At 45.0% G+C, this 25,116-nt stretch overlaps 1 protein-coding gene across 2 annotated transcripts in view; it reads left to right on the plus strand.

The window, feature by feature from the left end:
- Positions 1–482: 482 nt before the first annotated feature.
- GANC (glucosidase alpha, neutral C) overlaps positions 483–25,116 on the plus strand; it is a 109,422-nt gene continuing 84,788 nt past the window's right edge. The window contains exons 1-6 of one of the 2 annotated variants that reach the window (XM_030214423.1): positions 483–571; positions 2,677–2,739; positions 4,116–4,224; positions 7,246–7,373; positions 13,595–13,777; positions 16,032–16,080. In XM_030214423.1, coding sequence (XP_030070283.1) covers positions 519–571; positions 2,677–2,739; positions 4,116–4,224; positions 7,246–7,373; positions 13,595–13,777; positions 16,032–16,080 — 585 coding nt within the window. In that variant the 5' untranslated portion in view covers positions 483–518. The remainder of the gene's footprint in view (positions 572–2,676; positions 2,740–4,115; positions 4,225–7,245; positions 7,374–13,594; positions 13,778–16,031; positions 16,081–25,116) is intronic. The other variant, XM_030214424.1, reaches the window with a different exon arrangement.

The raw sequence follows: 25,116 nt of genomic DNA on the forward strand, positions 1-25,116 counted from the left end.
AAGTCTGATTGTTAAGTACCTGATTCTCATAACATGATGTCTGTTTTGGTGGCTCTTTACTAGGTGAAAATATCTCTGCATGAATACGGGGAATGCCTATAGCTAGCCCCTCCAAATGACACAATGATTTAAAATGTAGAACAAATTAATACTCTAACCGATTAAACCAATACTTCCTCTGCGAACATCCGTATGCTGCACAAGCCGGCATGTTTGAAAATGCTACCAACAATAAAGAACGACAGCGAGGATGCAGAAGCAGCAGCTCATAGGTTTGCTTGCTTTGTTTAGAGAGTACGGCGATGACGGCAGAGCAGGGGAAGGGGAAACTGAAACTGACCCAATTGGTTTAAACGTTTTGACGTCACTTACTTGGTCTCCCATCTATTAAACCTCCTTGTGTTATAGTGTACAGCTATCTAATGAACTACATTACCCATATACCTCGAGAAAAAGCAGAGGCGGAGGTCAGAGGGTATAAGATCGGGCTGTAAAAAGCTCAAGCTGTGCAGAAAAGCATGTCTGCTCCGGGTCCCGGGGTACAGGCTGTGAGTGCCGGTGAGGGCATCAGGTAAAGGCCGAGTCAGACCCTTGCCCGAATCTCTCTTCTGCTGCTGGCTGCTCTCTCCAGACACTGTGCCTGCGCTATCTTAGCAAATATTGGAAGGGTGCAGATCCTCACCCAGACACTTTCTTGCACGGTTGAATATATTTCATCCAGTACCACTAAATTTAAGAAAAACACAAAAGCTTGCAGGCAGCTCAGAGGCTTGTGACCCATAGAGTGGAAATCTGGAGGGGGTGTCTAAGACTGTCCCCTGCTCCGATTGTGTCTTTTTCAAGCACGTCTAGGAATTTGGACTGCATGAGTGTTAGGATAAGGAAGTTAATTACTTGCTAGTGTTTGCTTCTTGCACTTTTGGACTTCCGGCGGGTTAGTTGTCAGATCTCATCTGGCATTGTGAGCCTTTCATTCGCAACTTCCAATGCTTTGTTTCCTCCTATTGTAAGCCTTTCCTAGTTGTTTTTTTTTTTTTGTCCCATTCATTGGAGCAGCAGTTCTCATCTTGAAGCCTTCTAGGGCTCTTGGGATCCCAGTAATTATGACTTTGTGAACACTTGCAAAACTCTCAAACCCAGATGGTCGGGGGGGGGGGGGGGGGCATTGGAAGACTCTTAAAATGGGGGGGGGGGGGGGCACTGCAGCTAGGCTGGCATGCTACAAACCCATTTTAAAATCAAAACAAAGACAGGACAGCTAGCATTTCTAGTGAAATAGAAAAATATTTTTCAGTTAAAAAATGCTTGTCCTACATTGTGCTGCAAAATCATTTATCTAGTCGTTGCACTGCAGTGGATCTTTACAGTTTTGCCTTTAATCCAGCTACACAGCTTGTAAAGTGTCCGTTGAAGATTGTTTTTGACTGATTTAGCCATAGCAGTGCAGAAACCTGCCCCTCTGGAACATGAAGTTCCATTGTGGTGAAGGAGGAAGTGTGAGGGAGTCTTTGTCACTTCAATTTATGATACAATATTTGCACAATAGTAAAATGACCAAAAGGCATATTTTCAAAGCACTTAGCCTTCCAAAGTTCCATAGGTTTCTATGGAACTTTGGAAGGCTAAGTGCTTTGAAAATATGCCTCCAAGTATAAACATAAATACAGTGAATGAGGTAAACTTGAAAACAGCAAATTGAAGCCTAATAATATGACTACCATGAAACAGGATAAAAAATATACACATTGAACAGCACTGAAATTCAAATACCAGATATATAATACGATGTCAGCATAATACTAATGAAATATCTAATAAGCACATAATTAGAACATTCAAATAACATTGCTATGATACTAATGCTTTTCTACAATACAGCTTACCATATAGCTGAGGAGCCAAATGCAGATGTATAGATGGGGACAAGATGGGTGGTACAGAGGTAGCTGGGATAAATAGATGGGTGGCTAAACTAAAAGGTTTTTTTGCACAGTTAAACAAGATATAAGGAACTGATCTAAGTTACAGTGTGTGTAGCAAGCTAGTCCCGGTGCAGAATGAGTGTATAGCCAGACACCCTATATATTAAAGGTTTGGGAGAAGAGCCAGGCTTTTACCTGCTTCCTGAAGTAGGGGTAGTCTCGAGTTGCATATAGCCCCTTTGGGAATAAATTCCAGGCATGGGTGCTACTCCTGAGAAGGCGCATGGTGGGTATCACATTGTACAATTTCTTTTGATGAGGGTAAAGATAGTGATGCTCCTTGAGAGGACCTTAGATGTATGTAAATGGCTAACTTATTCTTTAAGTACTCTGGCTTATGTTTTTTTTTTAAGGCCAGATAATGTAACATTATACATACTTTTTCACAAGCATGGAAAACTATTTAACTTAAAATGTACTTCTTGAAGGAGGAGGGGCTCTTAAATGTTACAGCTTAAGAGCCACATTACTCCTAAATCTAGCCCTACTGCTTCCCACTTCCTCCCAGTGCTGCCAACTAAAGTCATATCTTCAGGGCAGGGACACTGGAAGTGTGGGGGCCGAGGCAGTCATTCCAATTCCACCCTTCAGGGAACAAGGGTGTTGAATCCTCTCCAGATAAACAGCCCTATTCTCTTAAGTCTCCCCATCAGGTAACTTCCTTGTGTAGTAATAGCCCTGCTGTTTCTTCCAGTATCCTTGATGAAGCTGTGGACAAAAGCAAGTTCAAGACCTGCAGCCAGCTTTCTTTCTACAGGTGAGGCTCTCTGCCTGAATAGTATAGTATATGGGAAGTCAGTCCTGGCTCAAAGGTTTGCAATACCCTGAGCCAACTGTTCCTCTGACACCTCCCCACCCCAGCCCTCTGCCAGCATTGGTGCCCTCCCCACTCCTGCTGATATCAGCTCTATATTACTTTGCTCTGCTCTCATTGCTGTGCTCTCCTCTGCATTTGGCTGCCAGCATGCCATAGGTTTAAACATGAGAACAGTGGCCACACCAAGAAGAGAGCAGAGCAATGAGAGCAAAACACTTGTCGCCAATGTGAACATTGAGCCAGTGAGGCAGGCTGTTGGCGGCCTAAGCCAGTGCCTCACCTGGCTCATGCCTTGAGTTGGCCCTGATGGTAGTCACTCCTGTCCTTTGCTAGGATTTAAAATATAACATCTCTGGAAAAAACAAGTACAACCACTACCTTAGATCTTTTCAATTAATTTTGGTGATCTCCCTGTCCCCTGGTAGCAGGGCTTCTCAATCCAGTCCTTGGGACAGGCCTAGCCAGTCAGGTTTTCAGGATACCCACAATGAGTATGCATGATAAATTTGGCTTGGCTTAATTGAAGGTGGTTTGTCCTTGAAAAAGTATTTTAGGAAACATGAGTCATATCGGACCACTTACCCCTGAGCCGACAAATATAAGTGTTTTACATTCATATTTATGAGACAGAAGTCCGCAGAGGACAATGTTTAATATTTGGAAAAAAAAACCCCAATGTAAATATAAAGACCGACGATGAAGTGAGTGCTTGATGGTATGAGTGGATCCATCGAGTTGCACAGCTGAGGTCTTGATAAATTTATTCAGGATATATATTTGAAACTCCAGTGTATTTCACAGTGTATTTTCACAGAGGTAAGATAGGTGCACTTTTCTCCATTGTTGGCAAATATATCTGAAAAGAAAAAAGTCAGGTGCAATAGCCCCAACAATTGAAATAAAAAGCAGTCTAAAGATGAAGTACCAATAAGTTTACTAAAAGCTATCATGTTTGTTTGGACTGCTTTGTGTTGTATCTTGGTGCAAATCTATCTCATGCATATTCATTGTGGCTATCCTGAACTGGGACTAGCTGGGTGTGTTCTGAGGATTGGGTTGAAAACCTCTGCCTGGGGTGATCTCACTCAGGCAGTTTGCATTGTCGCTATGGTCACATATCCCCTGCAGAAAAGTCACTCAGAACAGCTCTTTTCAGAAAAGTAAATCTGTGCAGCTATGAACGTTTAGGGTCAGGTTTTACAAGGTTTTTGCAAAACATAACACCAGATCGGATTCAGCTGGGGTAAATGTAATTTTTTCCTGTTGGTTAATAACCAGTGTTTCTGAATCCAAGCACTGTCTTTTTATGGCTGTAGGCGCCAGAAACAACTGCTGCCTGGGAAGTCACTCTACAGAGCCCGTTTAGACTCGTTCACCTTACACAACGGCATTGCCAAGCTGCAAATCGTTCATGAGGAGAATAAGGTGAGGGCCAGCACTACTAATGGAGCAGTTCGTTAACTATTCAATCTGCAGCAAGCGTGTACCGGATGTATTATGTGCTCAGAATCCAGAGGCAGTCTCATGAACCATTTTGAGTCTTTCAGATACTCAAAGCACCACACATAGTTAAGATGGTTTTAATTGGGACATTTATGGCAATTTTCTTATCCACCACCTTCCTTTCCCCAAGGGGACCACCATAATGATAAATCCATTGCACGTAATGCAAAGTTCAAGACCAACTGGTGTGATGTTATATCCTATAGTCTTCAAGCAAATGTAATTTCTATCATATTCCATATCCTCTTTTCTTCTCCTTACCTCATGAGCCCTGCTGTTCTGTTATTTTAATTCCTCCCTTTTTTCCTACTCTCTGTCCTTTCTGAATAAATTGTAGCCTGGAATAACTATATCCCAATTTGATTAATTTCTTTGACTCGGTGACCAGAGAGTTGGATCAAGGGAGAGCGCTATATGTGGTGTATTTAGATTTTAGTAAAGCCTTTGACACGGTTCTGCATAGACGACTAATAAATAAACTGAGTGCCTTAGGTATGGGTCCTAAAGAGACTGACTGGCAGTGGCGTTCCTAGGGGGGCGGACACCCGGGGCGGTGCCCCGCCCCCCCCCCGGGTGCAGCACCCCCCCCCCCCCCCGATGCAGCGCGGAACCCCCCCCCCCCCCGGTTGCAGCACCCCCCCCCGATGCAGCGCGGAACCCCCCCCCGGGTGCACGCCGCTGGGGGGGGGTGCCGCAGCGCGCGCCTGCTCAGAGTTCCCTGACTTTGCGCGTTCGCTGGAGCTCCCTCTGACCCGGAACAGGAAGTAACCTGTTCCAGGGCAGGGGGAGCTGCAGCGAACGCGCAAAGTCAGCAAACTCAGAGCAGGCGCGCGCCGCGGCACCCCCCAGCGGCGTGCACCCGGGGCGGACCGCCCCCACCGCCCCCCTCTTGGTACGCCACTGCTGACTGGGTTAGGAACTGGTTGAGTGGAAGACGACAAAGGGTAGTGGTAAATTAAGCTCATTCTGACGAAAAGAATGTTACCAGTGGTGTGCCTCAAGTAGGCTAATTTTCGAAAGAGATGGATGTCCATCTTTCAACATAAATCGGAACATGGACGTCCATCTCCCAGGGACGTCCAAATCAGTATAATCGAAACCCGATTTTGGACGTCTCCAACTGCAGTCTGTCGCAAGGATGTCCAAATTTCAAGGGGGCGTGCCGGAGGCATGGTGAAGGCGGGACTTGGGCGTCTTTGAGCCATAATTGAAAAAAAGCAAAGATGTCCTAAAATGGGTAGTGGGGTTTGGGGGACTCAGCACACAAGGTAAGGGAGCTATGTACCTGGGAGCATTTTATGAAGTCCACTGCAGTGCCCCCTAGGGTTCCCGGTTGGTGTCCTGGCATGTCAGGGGGACCAGTGCACTAGAAATGCTGGCTCCTCCCATGTCCAAATAGCTTGCATTTGGACGTTTTTGACTTGGACGTCTTTGGTTTCGAAAATCGCAGAAAGTCAAAGACGTCTATGTCTAAGGACGTCCAAATTCAAGAACGTCCTTGGTATTTTCAAAATGAAAGATGGATGTCCATCTTTTTTTGAAAATATTGTTTTCCCCGCCCCCGGATTTGGACGTTTTACAAAGACGTCCACATCCAAACATAGGCGTTTCTTTCGAAAATCCCCCTCAAGGTTTGGTTCTTGAGCCTGTTCTTTTTAACATTTATGTAAAGTGATATTGCTGAAGGGCTGTCTGATAAGGTTTGCCTCTTTGCAGACTATATTGATGGTATGGATAACAAGAAGGACGAAGCTAGAGGAATGGTCTGGAATTTGGCAGCTTAGATTTAATGCTAAAAAATGCAGGGTCATGCATTTGGGCTGCAAAACCCCAAGGGAACGGTACAGTTTAGTGGGTGAAGAACTTTTGTGCACAAGAGTAACGGCCTGGGACTTGGTTGTGATCATATGTGATGAGCTTAAGTTGGCCAAACTGGTAGAAAAGGTGATGGTGAAAGCTAGAAGGATGCTTGGGTGCATAGGGAGAGGACTAGCCAGTAGGAAAAAGTAGGCGATGATGCCCCTGTATAAGACTTTGGCGAGACCTCATTTAGAATACTATGTACAATTCTGGAGACCACCTTCATTTCATTTTTGAGTTCTTTCAGTACCCTCGGGTATATACCATCCATTCCAGGTGGTTTACTACTCTTTAGTTTTTCGGTTTGGCTCATTACGTCTTTCAGGCTCACTGAGATTTCTTTCAGTTCCTCTGCATCTTCACCCTTGCAACCCATTTCTGGTACAGGTAGATCTCTTACATTTTCATCCATAGCCTTGTATTCCCTGAGTGCCCCTTTTGCTCCTTGATGATCTGACAGTCCCACGGATTCCCTCACATGCTGTCTGCTTTGCCTCTATTGTATGCAAATAGATCTCTTGCATATTCATTGGGGAAATCCTGAAAACCCGACTGGGTTGTGGCCCTTGAGGACTGAGGTTGCCCACCCCTAATCTAGCACCTAGAGAATGCAGAGGTGAAAAAGGTTTTGAGGGCTGCCTTAAACTGACTGTAGAAAGGTTCTGCTTTAAAGAGTAGGGAAGTATATTCCAGAGGCAAGGTGCTTTGGAGAAAAAAGGAGAAATAAGTACCTGTATACAATATGTAAGCCGCATTGAGCCTGCCATGAGTGGGAAAGCACGGGGTACAAATGTAACAAAAAATAAAGAAATAGCATCGCTTCTTTAATGGAACTGAACGTGCATAGTAAGGAAATTTAGCTAGTACAGTACCTGTTAGTTGACAGTGGCCAATCCAGGTATCTGTGACCTGGATTGGCCATTGCTGGAAGCAGGATACTGGACTAGATGGCTATTCCTATGTTCTTATGACTCCACATTCAAAGCAGACTTGTCATATTCAGGATCAGAGCTGTGACTTTGTGACTGTGGATATCTAAAATAAAGAAACATGTTCTGGTGTTTTCTCTCTGTTTGCTTTCAGGTTCCTCTTCTAGTAGAAATTTATGGAATAGTAGGGAACATATTGAGACTCAGAATTAACGAACTGTCTCCACTAAAACCAAGATATGAAGTCCCTGATGTGTCAGTCACAGAGCCTGCTCTTCATAGGTAAGGTAATGTTTGCTCTTTATGCCTGCCCTAAGGGATACATATTCAGAGGTTATATGGGTAGAGCATAACTATCTTAGCTTCTGTACAAAGCTGAAGGCACATGTATAGATGTGCCTTTAGATCATCAGGTTAGGAAAGGGGATCTTTGAATCATAAGAACATAAGCATCACCATACTGGGCTAGACCGAAGATCCATCAAGCCTAGTATCCTGTTTCCAAAAGTGGCCAATCTAGATCACGAGTATCTGGAAGGATCCCAAAAGAGTAAAATAGATTTCATGCAACTTATTCCCAGGGATAAACAGTGGATTTTCCCCAAGTCCACCTTAATAATGGTTTATAGACTTTTCTTCCAGGAACTTGACCAATCCTTATTTTTTATACCCTGCTAAGCCAACTACTTAGACCTCATTGTCTGGCACATTGAATGAAGAAATATTTCCTATGATTTTTTAAAAATGTATTACTTAGAAGCATCATTACATGCCCCCTAGTTCTTGTGCTTTCTGAAAGAGTAAACAAGTGATTCACATCTACCTGTTCCACTCCACTCAGTATTATATAGACCTCTATTATACCTCCCCTCAGCAGTCTCCTCTCAAAGCTCTTTTATTAAAGGATGATACTCCTATGACTTTTGATGTCGCTGTTGGGGTTTATGTGTTTTTATGTGATTTTACTGTGACTATGGTGCTTATTTTCAAAACATATGGACATCTCAAATGCTGAAACGGGCATCCATGTGCTTGAAATGTCCACATCCCGATTTGCAAAAGCAGGATTTGGACGTCTGACACTGCTGTATGTCCAAATAGCAAAGGGGAATACTGTGGGTGTGTTTGGGCGGGACTAGGGAGGACCCAAAATTAGGCAGGCCTATAGCAGTTACTGAAGAGAAGGAAACATTAAAGTCTAAAAAGGACATCCTTAGTTAGACCTATTTCATTAATTTCTAGGGTACAAAAAGGTGATCTGATCAAGCAGCTGGTCACTGGAGGGATTAAGGCATGACACCTCCTTAATTCCCCAGTGGTTGCTGTCCCCCTCCCTCTCCCTTGAAAGTGAAACTGGAAAGGAATACCAGTCTCTGTGACAGCTTCAGGTATCATGAGCATTCTGAACAAAACAGCATGCAGATCTGAAGAGTAGCCTAACAGTTAGTGTAGTGGACTGTAAACCAAGGGAACTAGGTTCAAATCCCACTTTAACTCTTTTTTTTTTTAATTGTTTGCCATCAAGGAACAGAAAAATACCTACTGTGTCTAAATATATAAGCCACCTGCAAGCCTGAAGGCTATTGAAGTGCTGTACATTCAAGTACAGGGAAACAAACCACCAAAGTGGAGGAACAAAGCCTGCCTAAGGGGTTTTCTGTTGTTACGGTTGTGCCCATGTTTCAGGCTCTCCTTCTTTTCGGCACCTGGTGGCCGGTGGCTGCAATGGACTGTCTGGCTATTGTCACCCATTCCAGATTTCAGCCCAGTCCGGTCTGGATCTTCCGGACTGCCAGACTTGCTTGTTTTGTTTGAACCTACACAGCACCCATAGTTGTCTGATGATTGCTGCATCTGAGTCTCAGTTGCTGCTGGGCTTATTAGCCATTTGGAAACTTTCTGCCTTTGCATCGCCTAAGGCCCTGGTTTGTTGGTGCTTGTTGCTCTCTTGCCTAGTTTGGGTTTTATTCTAGTTCCTTGTCTGATTTCTAGTTAGTCTATGTGTAGTTTAGCTTAGGGTTATTGTTTGTTTCCTAGACTTGTTCCTTGTTTGTCTTTTTGTGTTTAGTTTCTGTTTGTCTGTGTTTCTTGTTCAGTGGCTGCCTGGCAGCTTTCAGTTCTGCCTTTTGTTTTTTCAGTGTTTGTTCCCTGTTTTAGTGGCTGCTTGCAGCTTTCAGTTCTGTCTTTTGTCTGTCTGTGTTTGTGTCACGGCTGTGGCCGTGACCACCCTCATTCTTACCCTGTTTCTGGAAGTCAGTGGCTGTGCTGGCTTCTGCTTGTCTCTGTGTCTGTCTCTGTCTTAATTTCTCTCTGGCTCTGTGTGCTGATTGCCTTACTGGACCTCACCTGTGTGGGCTATGCCTCTTCCAAGATGGCTGCCGACTCCTCTATGCCAGTATCCAAGATGGCTCCCGCTGTTCCTTCCTGTGGGCTGACTTCTCTGTGTGTCAAGCCTCTGTTTGGAGGCAAGGAGATTGCTGCAGCTGTGCCTCTGGTGTTGAAGGGCTTTATTAATTACTTAGAGACTGCAGCCCTTGCCTTTGCATTTCGTCTAAGGGCCCTGGTATGTAGAGTGCTCTGTACACTGCTACATTGTTTGCTCTGTGTATGCTTCTGGTGTATGACTTGTTAGCTTGGGCACAGCTTTGTTTGTTAGCCTGTGTACAGCTTTATTAGTTCCCCTGTGTTTGCTCTGTGTATGTTTCTGGTGTTTGACTTGTTAGCTTGGGCACAGCTTTGTTTGTTAGCCTGTGTACAGCTTTATTAGTTCCCCTGTGTTTGCTCTGTGTATGTTTCTGGTGTTTGACTTGTTAGCTTGGGCACAGCTTTGTTTGTTAGCCTGTGTACAGTTTTACTACTTTCCCTGTGTTTGCTCTGTGTATGTTTCTGGTGTTTGACTTGTTAGCTTGGGCACAGCTTTGTTTGTTAGCCTGTGTACAGCTTTACTAGTTCCCCTGTGTTTGCTATGTGTATGTTTCTGGTGTTTGACTTGTTAGCCTGGACACAGCTTTACTAGTTCCCCTGTGTTTGCTCTGTGTATGTTTCTGGTGTTTGACTTGTTAGCTTGGGCACAGCTTTGCTTGTTAGCTTGTGTTCAGTTTCCTAGTCTTCTCGTGTTTTGCTTTCTGGTTTTCCCTGTGTGTGTTTTCTTTTGCTTCTGGAGCTTCAGCCCTTGTTTTGGCTGTTGCCAGTACTCTTTGATACTGGAGTAGCTGCCTTAGTCTTGCTCCTTGACCTGCCCAGAGAGTTTTGTTTTGAACCTGACTACTGCTTTGCTAGCCGCCAGCCCGGAGACTTTGCTTTGAACCTGACTACTGCTTTGCTAGCCGCCCGCCCTGAGACCTGCTTTGAACCTGCCTACTGCGGGAACCCGGACATTCCTTGCCTGTCTGCCTTGCTTTCGCCTAGGTGCCTGGGGGCACTTCTGTATCCTGATTCCTGCTGTTCCTGCTTGCAAGTTCCAGTTCCGGTTTTTCCTGTAAGTCCTGCCGGCTGCCCGAACCTGAGGGCTCAACCCTCGGGGAAAGGTGGCTAAGCGTAGGTGAAGCCAGTCCAGTGGGTTCCGCTCCAGTGGGTTCCAGTCCAGCGGGCTTCACTCCTATATGTTCCAGTCCAGTGGGTCCACTCCAGTGTGTTCCAGTCCAGCGGGCTCCACTCCAGTGCGCACCCGTCCGGTGCGTTCCAGTCCCGTGTATTCTGGTGTAGGACTCCAGTCCGGGGTTCCGGTCCAGTCTTGTTTCGTCTCTACCTTGAAGGTGATCTTGCCTGCCACTGCTGCTCCACGGTAGTGGCCCAAGGACTCACGAACCCAGTGCTCCCAGGGAAGAAGCCTGACAGTATGCCAAGGTCCTCGGGAACGCGACAGGGAACACAACAGTTTGTTCCTTGATTCAGTGGCTGCTTGCAGCTTCCAGTTCCTGCCCTGTCCTGTAAGTCCTGTCGGCCGCCTGCAGCCAGGGTCTCAACTCCTGGGGAAGGGCGGCTAGTGCAGGTGAAGTCTTGCTGATCCTATTTGAGTTCTGTCTTGTTCCTGGTGTGGGGTGGTTTTGCCTGCCACTGCCGCTCCTCGGCAGTGGCCCAAGGGCTCACAAACCTAGTTCCTGCTTTGGAAAATATGACATCTGTAAATAAGTCTGAAAAGGTACTATTCCATAGTTAGAAGCAAGAAAACATAAGACAGCAATATATTCACCTGCTGACTCTACGCTGTATCTGGCAAAAGCGTGGAAACATTCAAGTACTGTGGGTATTTTTCTGTTTCTGGAGAACTCACAATTACAAAAAAAAAAAAAAAAAAGAGCTAAAGTGGGATATGAACCTGGGTCTCTTGGTTTACAGTAGAGAATGACAAGGGAATGGGGAGCTGCGGTAAACCACAGTAATCCATGGTAAAAGAAAAAACTTTGGCCTGTTTACCGTGGGTGCAGGAGCAAAACTTTTTACCGCCCTGCGGGAATGGTAAAATGCTTTGCTCCCATGGTAAAAAAAAAAAGTTGCAATTACCATTCCCGTGGGTTCGGCGTCTCCGTGTCTGCCTTCCTCCCTCCCTCCTGCAGTAGCTCTACCTTAGACAGCAGCCAGCTGAGCCAAAACTGATCCCCACAGGCTTGCTCCAGGACCTTCTCTCTGCCAGGTCCTGCCTTCTGATGCAACTTCCTGTTTAGTAGAAACAGGAAGCTGTATCAGAAGACAGGTTCCAACAGAGAGAAGGCCCTGGAGCAAGCCTGTGGAGATCGCTGTCGGTAGAGAGCTACTGTGGGAGGAAGGCAAAAGTGCTGGACCTATGGGGGGGGGAGGGGGCTGCTGGACCCACAGAGAGAGGGCACTGGAAATGCAGGAGGGGGGGCTGCTGGTCCCACGGAGAGGGAGGGGGCACTGGAAATGAGGGAGGAGGCTGCTGGACCCAAAGGCGGAGCTGGGGAGATGGGAGAATGGCGCTGGACCATTGGGGGGAGGGAGGGCTGGTTGTTGGGAAGAGAGAGAGAGACGCTGGACCCATGGGAAGGCTGGAGGAAAGTGAGAGAGGTGCTGGGCCTATGGGGGGGGCTGGGGGCAGAGAGAGAAGCACTGGACCCATGGGAGGGGGGCTTCTGAAGGGAAGGGACAGAGGTGCTGGACCCTTGCTCAGCTGCTGGAGGGAAGGGAGAGAGGCACTGGGCCTGCAGAGGGGAAGGCAGAGAAGGGAAGGAGGGGTCACAGAGAGGTAATGCCAGACATGGTAGGGGTTATATGGATATGGACAGAAGATGCTAGACATGAGAGAGAATAGGAACGCAGAAAGGAGATGCTGGACTTATGGGTGGGACACAAGGAGAGAGGAGTGGTGCTGGACATAGGTGGAGGGGATAGGGACATAGAGTGGTGGTGATGAATGCGAAGAGATGGACACAGAGAAGATGCTGGACAGGGAAGTATATGGGACACAGAGAAGAGAGATGGGGAAAGACAGGTACACAGAGATGGAAAATGGATGGTGAGCATGGAGAAAGAAGAAATGTCAAATGGACAGGAATTACTGATGAGTGAGTTGAGAAGCTCAGTTTCACTTAAAGAAGCGTGCAGGACGTTAGGAGGAAGAAAGGGGAGGGAACGCAGCTGCGCCAGAGACTGGCGCTGAAGAATGCTTTGGCTGGCGGGGGTTGGGGACCCCCGACAGCAAAGGTATCTGCTGCTGTGGGGTGCGGAAGGGTGGGGGGGGGGAGTGGCGAGGCGGTGGAGGGGGGGGGGGGCGGCAGACTAAAATGTGCCCCCCACCCACCTTGGGCTCTGGCCGCCTCCCACCACGAGGTCTGGCTACTCCCTGGATGCAAGATGCAGTATATTTTTGAAATGTTGTGTTCTGGGCTCTGATTGGCCTGGAGTTTGAAGTTAACTAGCAGTTACTGGTCTTGAGTTCAGTCTTAGCCAGGAAGAAAAGAGATCAGGATGTCTTTTGCTGAGGCTCAGTAAACAACAGTTATATGCCCTGATCTTCCCAGTTACTTTTCAGAAAGTAAACAAATGTTTAGTTAGTGTTATAATTGATCAGTATTTCAGTTACCTGTTATTGTTTGCTGATTGCACATTTTTTGTTTGTTGTTCTATATATTTTTAAGTCGTAAACAATTGTTTATTGCCTCTGCCTGTCTGGACTGATAAGGAATCCTGGTGGTTTGTGTGTTAGGTCTGTGAGTGCTTTCTGGGAACTGTGGGACCCTGGGAGTATGGCTCCAGTAACCTAGAAAACACTGGGGATAATTTGAGAGCAGGAGACTCGCCCAGTGGTGGTTGTGACCCACTCGGTGGGAGGAGGGTACTAATGTAAAACACGAATGGCAGGTGCAGGTGGACCTGAGCTGTGCTGGGGATAGACACTCTTAAGTGGCCGCGGTGTAACCCCAGGCAGGTGGCTAGGCGTTCGTGACACTGTCTGATTCAATCTAACATTTGAGGGTTTGTGTTTTGAGTTGATGTATATATTGGGTTCCTAGCTGTTTCCTAATATCACTTCTTTCATGACACAGGTTGACTGTCATCCAAGAGGAGGCTGATGTTATAGTACTGGGCTGTGACCAGGGTGACCACAGGGTACATGTCGCAGCCAGTCCATTCCAGATCGATGTGCTTTCTAAGGAAGACACAGTCCTGAGGATTAACTCCCTTGGCCTGTTGTATTTTGAACACCTACAGCCACCACCCAAGGAAAGGTATCACTGAATTGTATTCTGAATCCCAGAGACACAAGTTCTCACTAATTATCGAAATTCCACCAGAAGTTACAACCATCTTACGAAATAAAAATAAAACATTGTCCGACAGTGTACAGTTTGTATTTTAGAATCATACTCCTTTTGTTCACCTTCTGATAAAGGGTACATGATCATTTTTAAACAAGGGAAAGTAACATAACACATTAATGTTACATCTGCACCAGCTGCCTCCCAGTCAACCACAAGTCAAAATACATTGTATTTTAGATTATTGCAAGCCAAAATAGGGCTACCCAAGCATTAGGTTTGCTGATATTAGGTTTTAAGTGATAAACACCAATAAACCACTCCAGTACAAAACAAACAATTTAAATAGATGTTTATTGGGTAAACACTTAAAATGCCACGCCCCCCCCCCCCCCCCCCCCACTGTTCTCTCACCCCTCCTCTTGCTTTTGTGTGCACAATGTATGTATTTGATTCCATTGGGAAAAAAATCCGGCAATGGCATCAGCACTACAAAAACTCTGATAAATAGAGAGAGGTGTGACCAGCAGAAGAAAGAAGGTGTTGATGCCTCAACTGGAGTATTGTGTTCAGTTTTGGAGGCCGTATCTTGCTAAGGATATAAAAAGAGTTGAAGCGGTGCAAAGAAAAGCTACAAGAATGGTGTGGGATTTGCATTACAAGTCGTATGAGGAGAGACTTGCTGACCTGAACATGTATACCCTGGAGGAAAGGAGAAACGGGTGATATGATACAGACGTTCAAATATTTGAAAGGTATTAATCCGCAAACGAACCTTTTCCGTAGATGGGAAGGCGGTAGAACTAGAGGACATGAAATGAGTTTGAAGGGGGGCAGACTCAAGAAAAATGTCAGGAAGTATTTTTTCACAGAGAGAGTGGTGGATGCTTGGAATGTCCTCCTGCGGGAGGTGGTGAAAATGAAAGCGGTAACGGAATTCAAAAATGCGTGGGATAAACATAAAGGAATCCTGTTCAGAAGGAATGGATCCTCAGAAGCTTAGCAGAGATTGGGTGGCAGAGCCGGTGGTGGGAGGCGGGGCTAGTGGTTGGGAGAAGGAGCTAGTGCTGGGCAGACTTCTACGGTCTGTGCCCTGAAAATGGCAGATACAAATCAAAGTCAGCACATGTGTTTATCTTTTTGGGCAGACTAGAAGGACCGTACAGGTCTTTCTCTGCCGTCATCTACTACGTTACTATCCAGCTCATTTTCGAAAGAGACCGCCGGCAGTCAGGGGCATGCCTAGCTGTTTCAAGCCCTGGTTAGAGAATAACCATGAGTTATGTGCCTAGGTATGAGCATTTACATCAGCCATTGAACTAGCGTAGGTGCTTACCCCTACAGTTAGCCACGGAACTGTGGACTTACACTAATATTCTATAAACAGTAATTGCCTGTGCAATTACTGTTGTAGAATTTGTGCATAGGGGCCCTTTTACTAAACCTCAGTAGGCACTAGCACATGCCTACTATGCGGTAAAAAGCACTGCCACGGGACATGCTAAGACGTCCCACAATAGTGTACCCATCAGTGTGCTCTAGTCCTTTGCTAAAAAATAATGTTATTTTTTGGCACGGACGGCGTGTCTATGGGTGGAGAGTAGGCATGTCCTGTGCTAATCGGGTAGTGCGGGTACATTACCACGCACTGCCTGATTAGCATGGGGTTAATACGGGAGCCGTTAGCGCCTTTTAAATAGGTGGTGGTTAGGGCTACTGTGGTAATGGCCATTATAGAAAATTGGCTGCGCTAAAAATGGCCTCAGTGCATGGGAAACCCATGCACTAAAAGTAACATGAGCTACATTTTAGCACAGCTTAGTAAAAGGACAGCTTAGTGCGCATCATCCCAGCACCTAACTTTAGGTGGTCTCCCCCCCCCCCCCCCCCCCCCCCAAGTCTTTCTGTACTTTATAGAAGAGCTTTATAGAAGAGTAGACTTATTGAGGACAAGAGTTCTCAAAAGATCAAGCTTCAGTAAATCTTCTCACCTATGAAGTGCTACCATATTGTGTGTGTTTGTATTGCTACAGAGCAACTCACCTACCCCTCTGGAAGTTATCTCACTGCAGTAAGAGTTGCCTTACAAGAAATGTTTTAGTTTGTGATGGTGTCTGCAGGTGCTGCCGATTTAAGTGGTCAGGTGGGTCGATGCAGAAGTTAACAGCCTGAGAAGACACTTTTAAAATGCTGAGATTGATTGTTTTTTTGCTTGTTTGTTTAGTAGGACTCAAACAGAAGAGAAAAGTGATGCGTCCTCCATTTCTTCTGAGGTAAGCTTAATGATTCTACCTTTTGGATATTAAGAAAAACTCCTGATGAATTAATCTCTGACCTCATGTGCAACTTTCTTTAAATTAGTCACCTGATTTTCTAACTTCTTTAATTCTCTTATCTATCTATACATTAACCTTCTCTCTGACCTCATGTGCAACTTCCTTTAAATTAGTTATCTTACTTTCTAACTCCTGTTACTCTCTTACCTTTGTATATGTTCCATCTTTGCTTATACCCTTCACTGTCAATTAAAATGTTCTATTACGTATTGTGTTGACATTGTAAGTAGTATACTATGAAACTTGTAGGTATTTGCTCTAAAAAAACTTTTTGTGTTACTTGAGCATATATAATTCTAAATACAGGCCTCACAAGCCAAGGGTACCAACTCAGTGGACACGCCCTTGGCTTGTGAGGCCTGTATTTAGAATTATACAAGAAGTAACCTTTAATATATGCTCACGTAATACAAAAAGGTTTTTTAGAGCAAATACCTACAAGTTTCTTGGTTTATTGGTCTAAGCAGATTTGTTAATTTTTTGATACTTCAAGTAGTATACTATTCTAATCCTTGTAATGTATACCACGTGGTATTCAAAACATTCTGCTCCAAACATCCACAGTTGATTGTTGATCACAATTCTTCCGCTTAATAAAATTAAGAATTAAGAATTGTGATCAACAATCAGCTGTGGATGTTTGGAGCAGAATATTTTGAATATCACGTGGTACACATTATAAGGATTAGAATAGAAAACCAGTGGTCCCTATTTTGAGCATATTGTGGTTTAACACAAAGTAGTATACTATGAGGCATATTTTCAAAGCACTTTGGGAGGCTAAGTTCCATAGGTTTCTATGGAACTGTGGGAGGCTAAGTGCTTTGAAAATGAGCCCGTATGTCATACTTTGTATTGTTTGAATATTTTTACTGCTGTAATTGCCTATTGCTCATGTTTGATTTATTCTTACTGTATACTGCCTTGAGTGAATTCCTTCAAAAGGGCAGTAAATAAATCCTAATAAAAATTATTCTCCTTTGTTTAGCTCCTTCCAATGTACTGTAGTGCAATTACTGTAGTGAAAGGTCTTTGTAGGTATCAGCAGGGGTCAAAGCACCAGGGCTCCTAGAACCCTGCAATCATGGAGTTTTAATCCCATTCTGATCCTTGACATCCGCATCATGAATAATGTCACAGTACTGACAAAGCCAGGTAGCCACGTCTTTATATTTATCCAATTCACTGTACATAAGCACATGTTTATACAGCCAAGGTCAGTGCTTCTCAAAACACTCTCCTGGAGGCACACCAGACAGTTGAGGTTTTAGGATTACCACAATGAATATGCATGAAATAAATCTGCATACATTGGAGACCCATTGGATGCAAATTGCTCTCATGCATATTGTTTGTGGGAATCCTGAAACTCTGTCTAGCTAGATGTGCCTCCAGGAAATATGCATCCAGGAGAGCATTGAGAATCAGTGTAGTAGGTGACACTGTTGCACAATACCTATGACACTTTTCCACATATTTATTTATTACATTTGTACCCCGCGCTTTCCCACACATGGCAGGCTCAATGCGGCTTACATAGTAACAGTATAAAGAATTACAAAGTCGTAAAAAGAGTAAGCAATATGTAGTAAACACAATATTAATGGGGTTAACGGATAAGTAAATTAAACATAGGAGGAATTGGGTGCAGATGGAAATGAGCGTTGGGAGCTAGGAGTAAAAAGATGGAGAGGAATGGATATGGGGTAGCAATAAGGATAATGGGAAACATGGTCAATGTATAACAATCGTCAATAAGAATCATGTGGGCAGGGTACATAAGTAATGCCACACTGGGAAAACACCAAGGGTCCTTCGAGCCCAGCATCCTGTCCACGGAAGCGGCCAACCCCTGGCAAGCTATCTTGAAGAGATGGGTCTTCAGTGCTTTTCTGAAGGGCAGAAGGCCATTGATGATACGGATGGGTCTTGGTAAAGCATTCCAAAACTGGCTACCTGAAAAGGAAAAATTGGATGCGTAGAAGGATTTGTACTTAATACCTTTGCAGGAGAGGTCACGTGGTGCCATGATCGGAGTTAGACGCGGGTAAGAGCTGCTCCGTTCCTCGGGGTTCCCCGCTCCCTGTATATCGCACCTCCGCGGATATTTTTCAAACCCAGAAGAAGCGCTGAAGTAGGAGCGTGTAAAAAAAGTTGTTAATATTTCCCGGAGGGGGAAGATGGCAACGAAATCCGCCCAAAAAGAAAAGGCACGAGGGAAAGACAAAATGGCGGTGCCGTCCAGCCCGGCGAACTCCTCGATATCATCTGCTTGGGTAGCAGAAATAACAGCTGAAATGTCGGCGGTATTTGTGACATCATTGGAATGACGATTGGCGCCTATAGATTTGAAATTGGAGACCCTAAGTGGCCAATTTGGTGAGTTTACCAAGGACTTAGTGAGCTGTCAGGAACGAGTGAATGCGGTGGAAGATCGCGCTACAAAATTGGAAGGCGGCCACGAACAGCTGAGGAAAACAGTAGCAGCCTTGGAAGCGAAGGTGGAAGACCTCGAGAACCGCTCGAGGAGGAATAACTTGTGGTTAATTGGTCTGCCTGAAGAGCTGGAAGATAGAGATTTAATATCATTTCTAGAAAGGTGGATTCCTAAAGAACTGGCCCTGGATGGGAACTTCAAGTCTCTGCAGATTGAGAGGGCACATAGAGTGGGTCCACGTGGCACGAGGCTAGAGGCACGGCCCAGAGTGGTTATTGTTCGGCTGTTGAATTTTCGCCAGAAACAGGAGATTTTACAGGCGCTGAGGTCGGGGAAAACACTGATGTATCAGTCAAAAAAAATCCTTTGTTTTCAAGATTATTTGGCCGGGGTGGTGGCACAACGTAAGATGTTTGCACCGATATGTTCACAACTATTCCAGCGGAAAGTGCGGTTTGCTTTAGTATACCCGGCTGTACTGAGAGTGACCTGGAATGGGACAACACGTATCATGCATTCGGTGGAAGAAGCTAAACTTTTTTTGGAGCAACTGAACAGCAGTGGACAAGCTACATGAATAGAACATGAGGATTGGTATGACCGGGGAATATCGGGTGCAAAGTCACAAGTCAGCGGTAGAGGTTGGGGAGAATATGTTTGTGATGGGGTTACTGGGGGTTGTGTGGGAGAGTTTGATGACACCCTGTAGTGGTTAACAATGGGTGCGGGGAATTGGTTTATTGTTTGGTTTCCATTTGAGGGGAGGGGGAACCTGGAGAGGCACTAGATGTGACGTTCCAGATGTGTGTTCTGGAACACGGGAAAGGGAGGAATAAAAGGGGGGGGAGGGGCGGGGGTGATTATTTGATATGTTTGCAAGTGGAGTGTGATGAGTGGAGAATCCGGAGGGGAGTTAGAAAGAGTTGGAGTCTGTATGGGAGGGGGTGGAGGCTGGGCTATCTCCTCCCAAATTCACAGAAAATATATTTTGATATGCTACTTTGGGGTCATTGGCTCATAGTGTGAAGGTGGTAACATGGAATGTGGGTGGCATAAATTCACCCATTAAGCGAACAAAAATATTACAACATTTACACAGGAATCACATTGATATTGCATTTTACAGGAGACCCATTTGGACGCTGGAGAACATGGTAAGCTTAAAACCTGGTGGGTAGGCGATTGCTGGGCTGCGGATGCCATCCATAAAAAAGGAGGAGTAGCCATTTTATGTAAGAAGGGTACTATTGATAGTCATCGGGTGTTATATGTAGACTCAGGGGGGAGATATATAATGGTGGAAGTAACAATAAAAGGTCGCCCCTATTTGCTATGCAACATTTATGCCCCGAATCACTATGACAAGCAGTTCTACAACCGTATAATACAGTTATTATTACAACAAAGGAATTTGGATAAGGTGGTGGGGGGAGATTTCAACGCAGTGTGGGACCCAGAGATGGACAGTACAGGGCGGAGGGCTCCAGAGACATATAGAGGGAATAGAGGTCTTAGGCAGCTGGTCCGTCTGTTTGATTTGGTGGACAGCTGGAGAGCGCTGCACCCCACTGAGAAAGACTATACTCACCTTTCGAGAGCACACTCCTCTCAGGCAAGGATAGATTATCTTCTAATTTCTAGGGGGGTATTTGGGAGGGTGGAGAAAGGGGAGTTGGGACCTTATGTGATATCAGACCACGCTTGGGTGCTAATGGAGTAGTCAGTGGGATTGGCAGATAGTAGACCCAAGAGCTGGCAATTCCCAATTGAATTATACAAAGATGCAAAATTTAGAGCACATATCATTGACTGCTGGCATCAGTATGCGAGTCACAATGAGGAACATACAAATGACCCGATTCTGTATTGGGAGGCCGCAAAGGCAGTTCTCAGGGGGGAAATAATTAACTTCACGTGTAGGAGTAGGAAGATTCGAGATAGGGAGATTTTGAGATTGGGGAGCAGTTGTGTAGGGCTAGGAAGAGATTTGGGGAGGAACAATCGGGGAAGACCAGGCAATTAGTACTCGAGACACAGGTGGCGTTGAACTCATTGCTCCATCAACGAGCAGTAAAGTCTCAAACATATTATAAATATCAGCTATATAAGCATGGTAATAAAACGGGGAGATTGTTGGCCAATTTGTTGAGACCTAGAGCCCGCCCTCAGGGGATACTGCAAATCCAGGAGTCGAGGGGCCATTTAGTCCGTACTGATCGGGAGATTTCTCAGGTATTTCACCGTTACTATACAGAATTATATAAAAGCCCTCCGGACTTAGGTTTGAGGGGGGACGTATATTTGGAGTCCAAGCTACTGCCCTTGATAGATGAGGGAACTAGAGGACAGTTGAATGAACAAATAAGTGTGGAAGAAGTGGAGGGGGCGATAGGGAAAAGTGCGTTGAACAAGGCACCTGGAGCTGACGGGTATAGAGCCGAGTTTTACAAACTAATGGGTACGGAGATCACAACCCCGTTGGCTGCTATGTTTAATAAAATTATAGAATTGGAATCTATGCCGCAGTCCTTAACGGTGGCACAAATAATTGTACTGCCAAAACCTGGTAGGGACCCGTTGTTGCCAGAATCTTATAGGCCGATCTCTTTGCTTAATTTTGAAGCGAAGTTGTTGGCAAAAGTTTTAGCTAATAGAATGGCTAAGGTGCTTCCGGAAATTATACATGAAGCACAGGTAGGATTCGTGAAGGGAAGATCAATCACCAAGAATGTAAGGAGAATTTTGACTTCTTTGGAGCAGAGATCAAAGAGAGGGATACCATCTATCCTAGTAAGTTTTGATGCAGAGAAAGCATTTGATAAGGTGAGATGGGACTTTATGTTTGAAGTATTGAGGGCATATGGCTTTGAGGGTCTCTTTGTTTCAGGAATAAGAGCATTGTATGAGGAGCCACAGGCAACAGTGTTGGTGAATGGAATGTCGTCAGCGATGTTTCCAGTCCTACGGGGTACCCGGCAGGGATGCCCTCTATCGCCGCTTCTTTTTGTGCTGACTTTAGATCCCTTAATTAGAGAGATACTGACAACAGACGATATTCAGGGGGTTCGAGTTGGGGAGGGTTGTTTCAAAGTAGCGGCATTTGCTGATGACATACTGGTACATCTGGAGAGTCCTCGAAGTTCCTTGGCGGCTCTTCTGGAAATCTTTGGTGAGTATGGAGACTTTGCAGGTCTCCAATTAAATTTGGGGAAATCGGAGGCTTTACCTTCCTCAGTCCAAGTGAAGGATGAATGGAGAGAGGGTTTCCCTTTGAGGTGGGCATCAGATTCATTTCGTTATTTGGGGATTAATTTAAGCATGGATGTGACAAATTTATATCAGCTTAATGTGGGGAAACTGATTGAAGATACCAAGGAGAAGTTGGAGCAGTGGCGTTTATTGCCAATTTCTTTAATGGGTAGAATTAATCTGATAAAGATGGTTCAGTTTCCAAAGTGGTTATATGTTCTTCAAATATTGCCTATACGCCTTCTTCAGAAAGATTTGAGATTATTTTATAAATGGGTGAGTGCTTTTTGTTGGGCAGGGAAAAAGCCGAGGCTGAGAATGGCACTATTGATAGGTCAATGGAGGCAAGGTAGTCTGGGACTGCCAGACTTGAAGTTATATAACCAAGCTTGTATGCTTCGGCATGTGGGAGATTGGATTGAGGGGACAACCGTTTACACACCATTATACTTAGAACAGGAACATTTTGCGCCTTATCTTTATTTTCTGTTGCACTGCAAAAAAAGTCAGTTGCCTGAGGGTATAAAGGGGAGTGTGCTCTTGAATTCATTGAGAGAGGGGTGGAAGGTTCTAGTGAGGCGGTTAGGTGGGGACCCTGAGGTGGCGGATCAGTTGCCTATTAGAGGAAATGGAAGGTTTAGATCAGGATGGGATAATGTTTGGTTTAAGAGATGGGAGCAAAAAGGGATATATCTTCTGGAGCACGTAATGGGAGCCACAGGGGAGTTGGAACCGTTAGGAACTTGGGAGGAAGAGTCTTCTGAGGGGTGGGGTGCACAGTTTGCCTACGCACAGCTAACACACTACATAAGGACCTTGGACAGGAATAAGTTGCAATTCAAGCTAGGAGTAGAGCTCAGGTTATTCTTTTCAAAGATTTCTGATAGTGGATTGTCCATCTCTGGGTTAGTGCAGGCCCTTGTTCAGTTATGTCCCGCTAGAAGGTTTGAGGGGATCAAGGCAAAATGGGAGGAGGAATCGGGGGTGGGGCTAGGTACTTGGGAAGTTTTGCAATCTTTAAAAGGAGTTTATACTTTAACATCTGATATGCGGTTGAGGGAATGTGGGGCTCGGGTGATCCTACGGGCATATATGACTAAGGCGATGTTAGCACATGTGGAAGGGGGCCAAGATTCGCAGTGTTCCAAATGTGGTCATCCTAGACATACATACTATCATGCATTTTGGGCTTGCCAGAAAGTGCAAAGTTTTTGGAACCAGGTGGTGCGTTTTTTGGAACGCCTGGTGGATAGATCTCTTCAAGGTTCAATGGAACAATTACTTTTGGATGTGCCTGGAGCATTTCGCAGCTTAAAGGGGCCTGGGCGGCTGCTTTGTAGGAAATTGTGCTTGGTGGCTCGGAAAACAATTTTACAATACTGGGTGGGGTCGGAGACTCCCGCATTGGGGCATTGGAGGAATCAGATACACCAATTGATGGCATGGGAAGCTCGAGATGCGAAAGGCACTTTAAGACGCAAGAAACAGTTTTTGACAATTTGGGTCCCTTATTTACAAATAATGAGCCCAAGAGGTAGGAGTTTCATTATTAACAATTTGTAAACTACCTGGGGTAAGGTTCATAAGAGGTGAAGGATAAGTTGCTCACACTCTAGACAATTGTAAGATGGTTTGGGAAGGGAGGGTAGGGAGGGGGCGAGGGAGAGGTTGGGGGGGAGGGGAATTGCTGTTTAGTAAGTCAAGATAAGGGTTGGTTAAGGAGTGGGGGGAACAGGGGGAGGAAACTAAAGTTTTGTGGAAACATTGTATTTTGGTTCACTGCTGGAGTTCCATGTCCTTTCTGGGGTAGACGGAGGGTATGCATCTTGTTCAATAATAGTGGAAGATACTGGAGTTTTCAGAGGGAGAGGCAGTTATGTGTGTATTAGTACGGACTGATAGACATTATGTTAAAAGTGGGTTTTGGGGATTCTGTTAACAAAAGGTTTAAAACTAAAAGGAGGGGAGGGTGGGGGGAGGGGGGTTGTTTGGGGATAAAAAGAAGAAAATGTTTTGACGTATGTGGATGGATTGATGTCTGTTGTATTAGGTTATTCGCTGAACATTATGTATATATGTTTTATATAATACGTCAATAAACAGATTTAAACATAATACCTTTGCAGTTGGGCAGGTGTAGATTAAGGTAAGTACAGGAAGACGTCAAAATGTTCCTGGTTGGGAGGTCGATAAGGTGATTCATGTAGGTGGGGGCTTCTCCGTGTAATATCTTGTAAATCATTGTGTGGACTTGAAAGTTAATTCTTTCTCTGATTGGGAGCCAGTGAAGCTTCTCTCGAAGAGGTGTTGCACTATCGAATCTTGACTTGCCAAAAATAAGTCTGGCTGCCATGTTTTGGGAAGTCTGGAGCTTTTTCAATATTAGGGACTTACAACCTAAAAAAAACGCTGTTGCAGTAATCTGGGCTTTGCCTCATCAACATTCCTAAATCTGGGGAATGAAAGTCGCATCTTAAAAGCGGATTTCAGGTGAAGGAGCAGTTTTGTTTTTCTTCTTCTTTTCACTTCTGTAGTTATTTTCTGCAGGTGTTTTTTATTTTGTCCTTTTTGTCTATGTGCATGATCCAGGAAGGTAGTTAGGTGCGTGCCCTAGTGCTCCTGCCTAGATTGGGGAGATAATTCGTATAATTTATGAGCTTCTATAAATTAACCCCCAAATTCTATAAAGCTGCACACCCAAATTTATGCCTAGCATGCAAATTTGCATGCACAAGTTATAGAATAAGGGCGGTTGTGCACACTACTTTTTTCATAATTGGAGTTAACAGCCAAATATTGGCTGCTAATGTTGTTAACTGGTGCTAATTGCCACCAATTAGCATTTGCACATACAATTGCTCTTAGTCGTTATTCTAGAAGTTGTGCACACTGATTCCATCACATGCAACTTCTGGGGGATGTGGATATGGGAGGGACCTGGCCAGGTCATGGCGTGCCTAGGAGTTAAACGCGCAGATTACAGAATACTAAGAGTTACACGCCTAACTACTAATAGACGTAAAGAGTTGCACCGGCCTTTGACATGGCATAAGTGTTTGCCCCTAAAGTTAGCATCCCATCACCTACATGTTGGTGCTTTTTCTTGAACCTATCCCTAAATGCTTAAATGTGAGGCCCGACCTAACACTACCCATGTGAACTCCCCCTATCAAAGATATATGCATATTTACAGAATAGTGCATAGTGAGACTTTGGGCATTTATGTGTGTAAATGCTGGGTAAACAATAGTGCTTTGTTTATAGAATTAGTGCCCAAATGCGGGAAC

Source organism: Microcaecilia unicolor, chromosome 9, assembly GCF_901765095.1.
Source record: "Microcaecilia unicolor chromosome 9, aMicUni1.1, whole genome shotgun sequence".
Taxonomy (NCBI): Eukaryota; Metazoa; Chordata; class Amphibia; order Gymnophiona; family Siphonopidae; genus Microcaecilia; species Microcaecilia unicolor.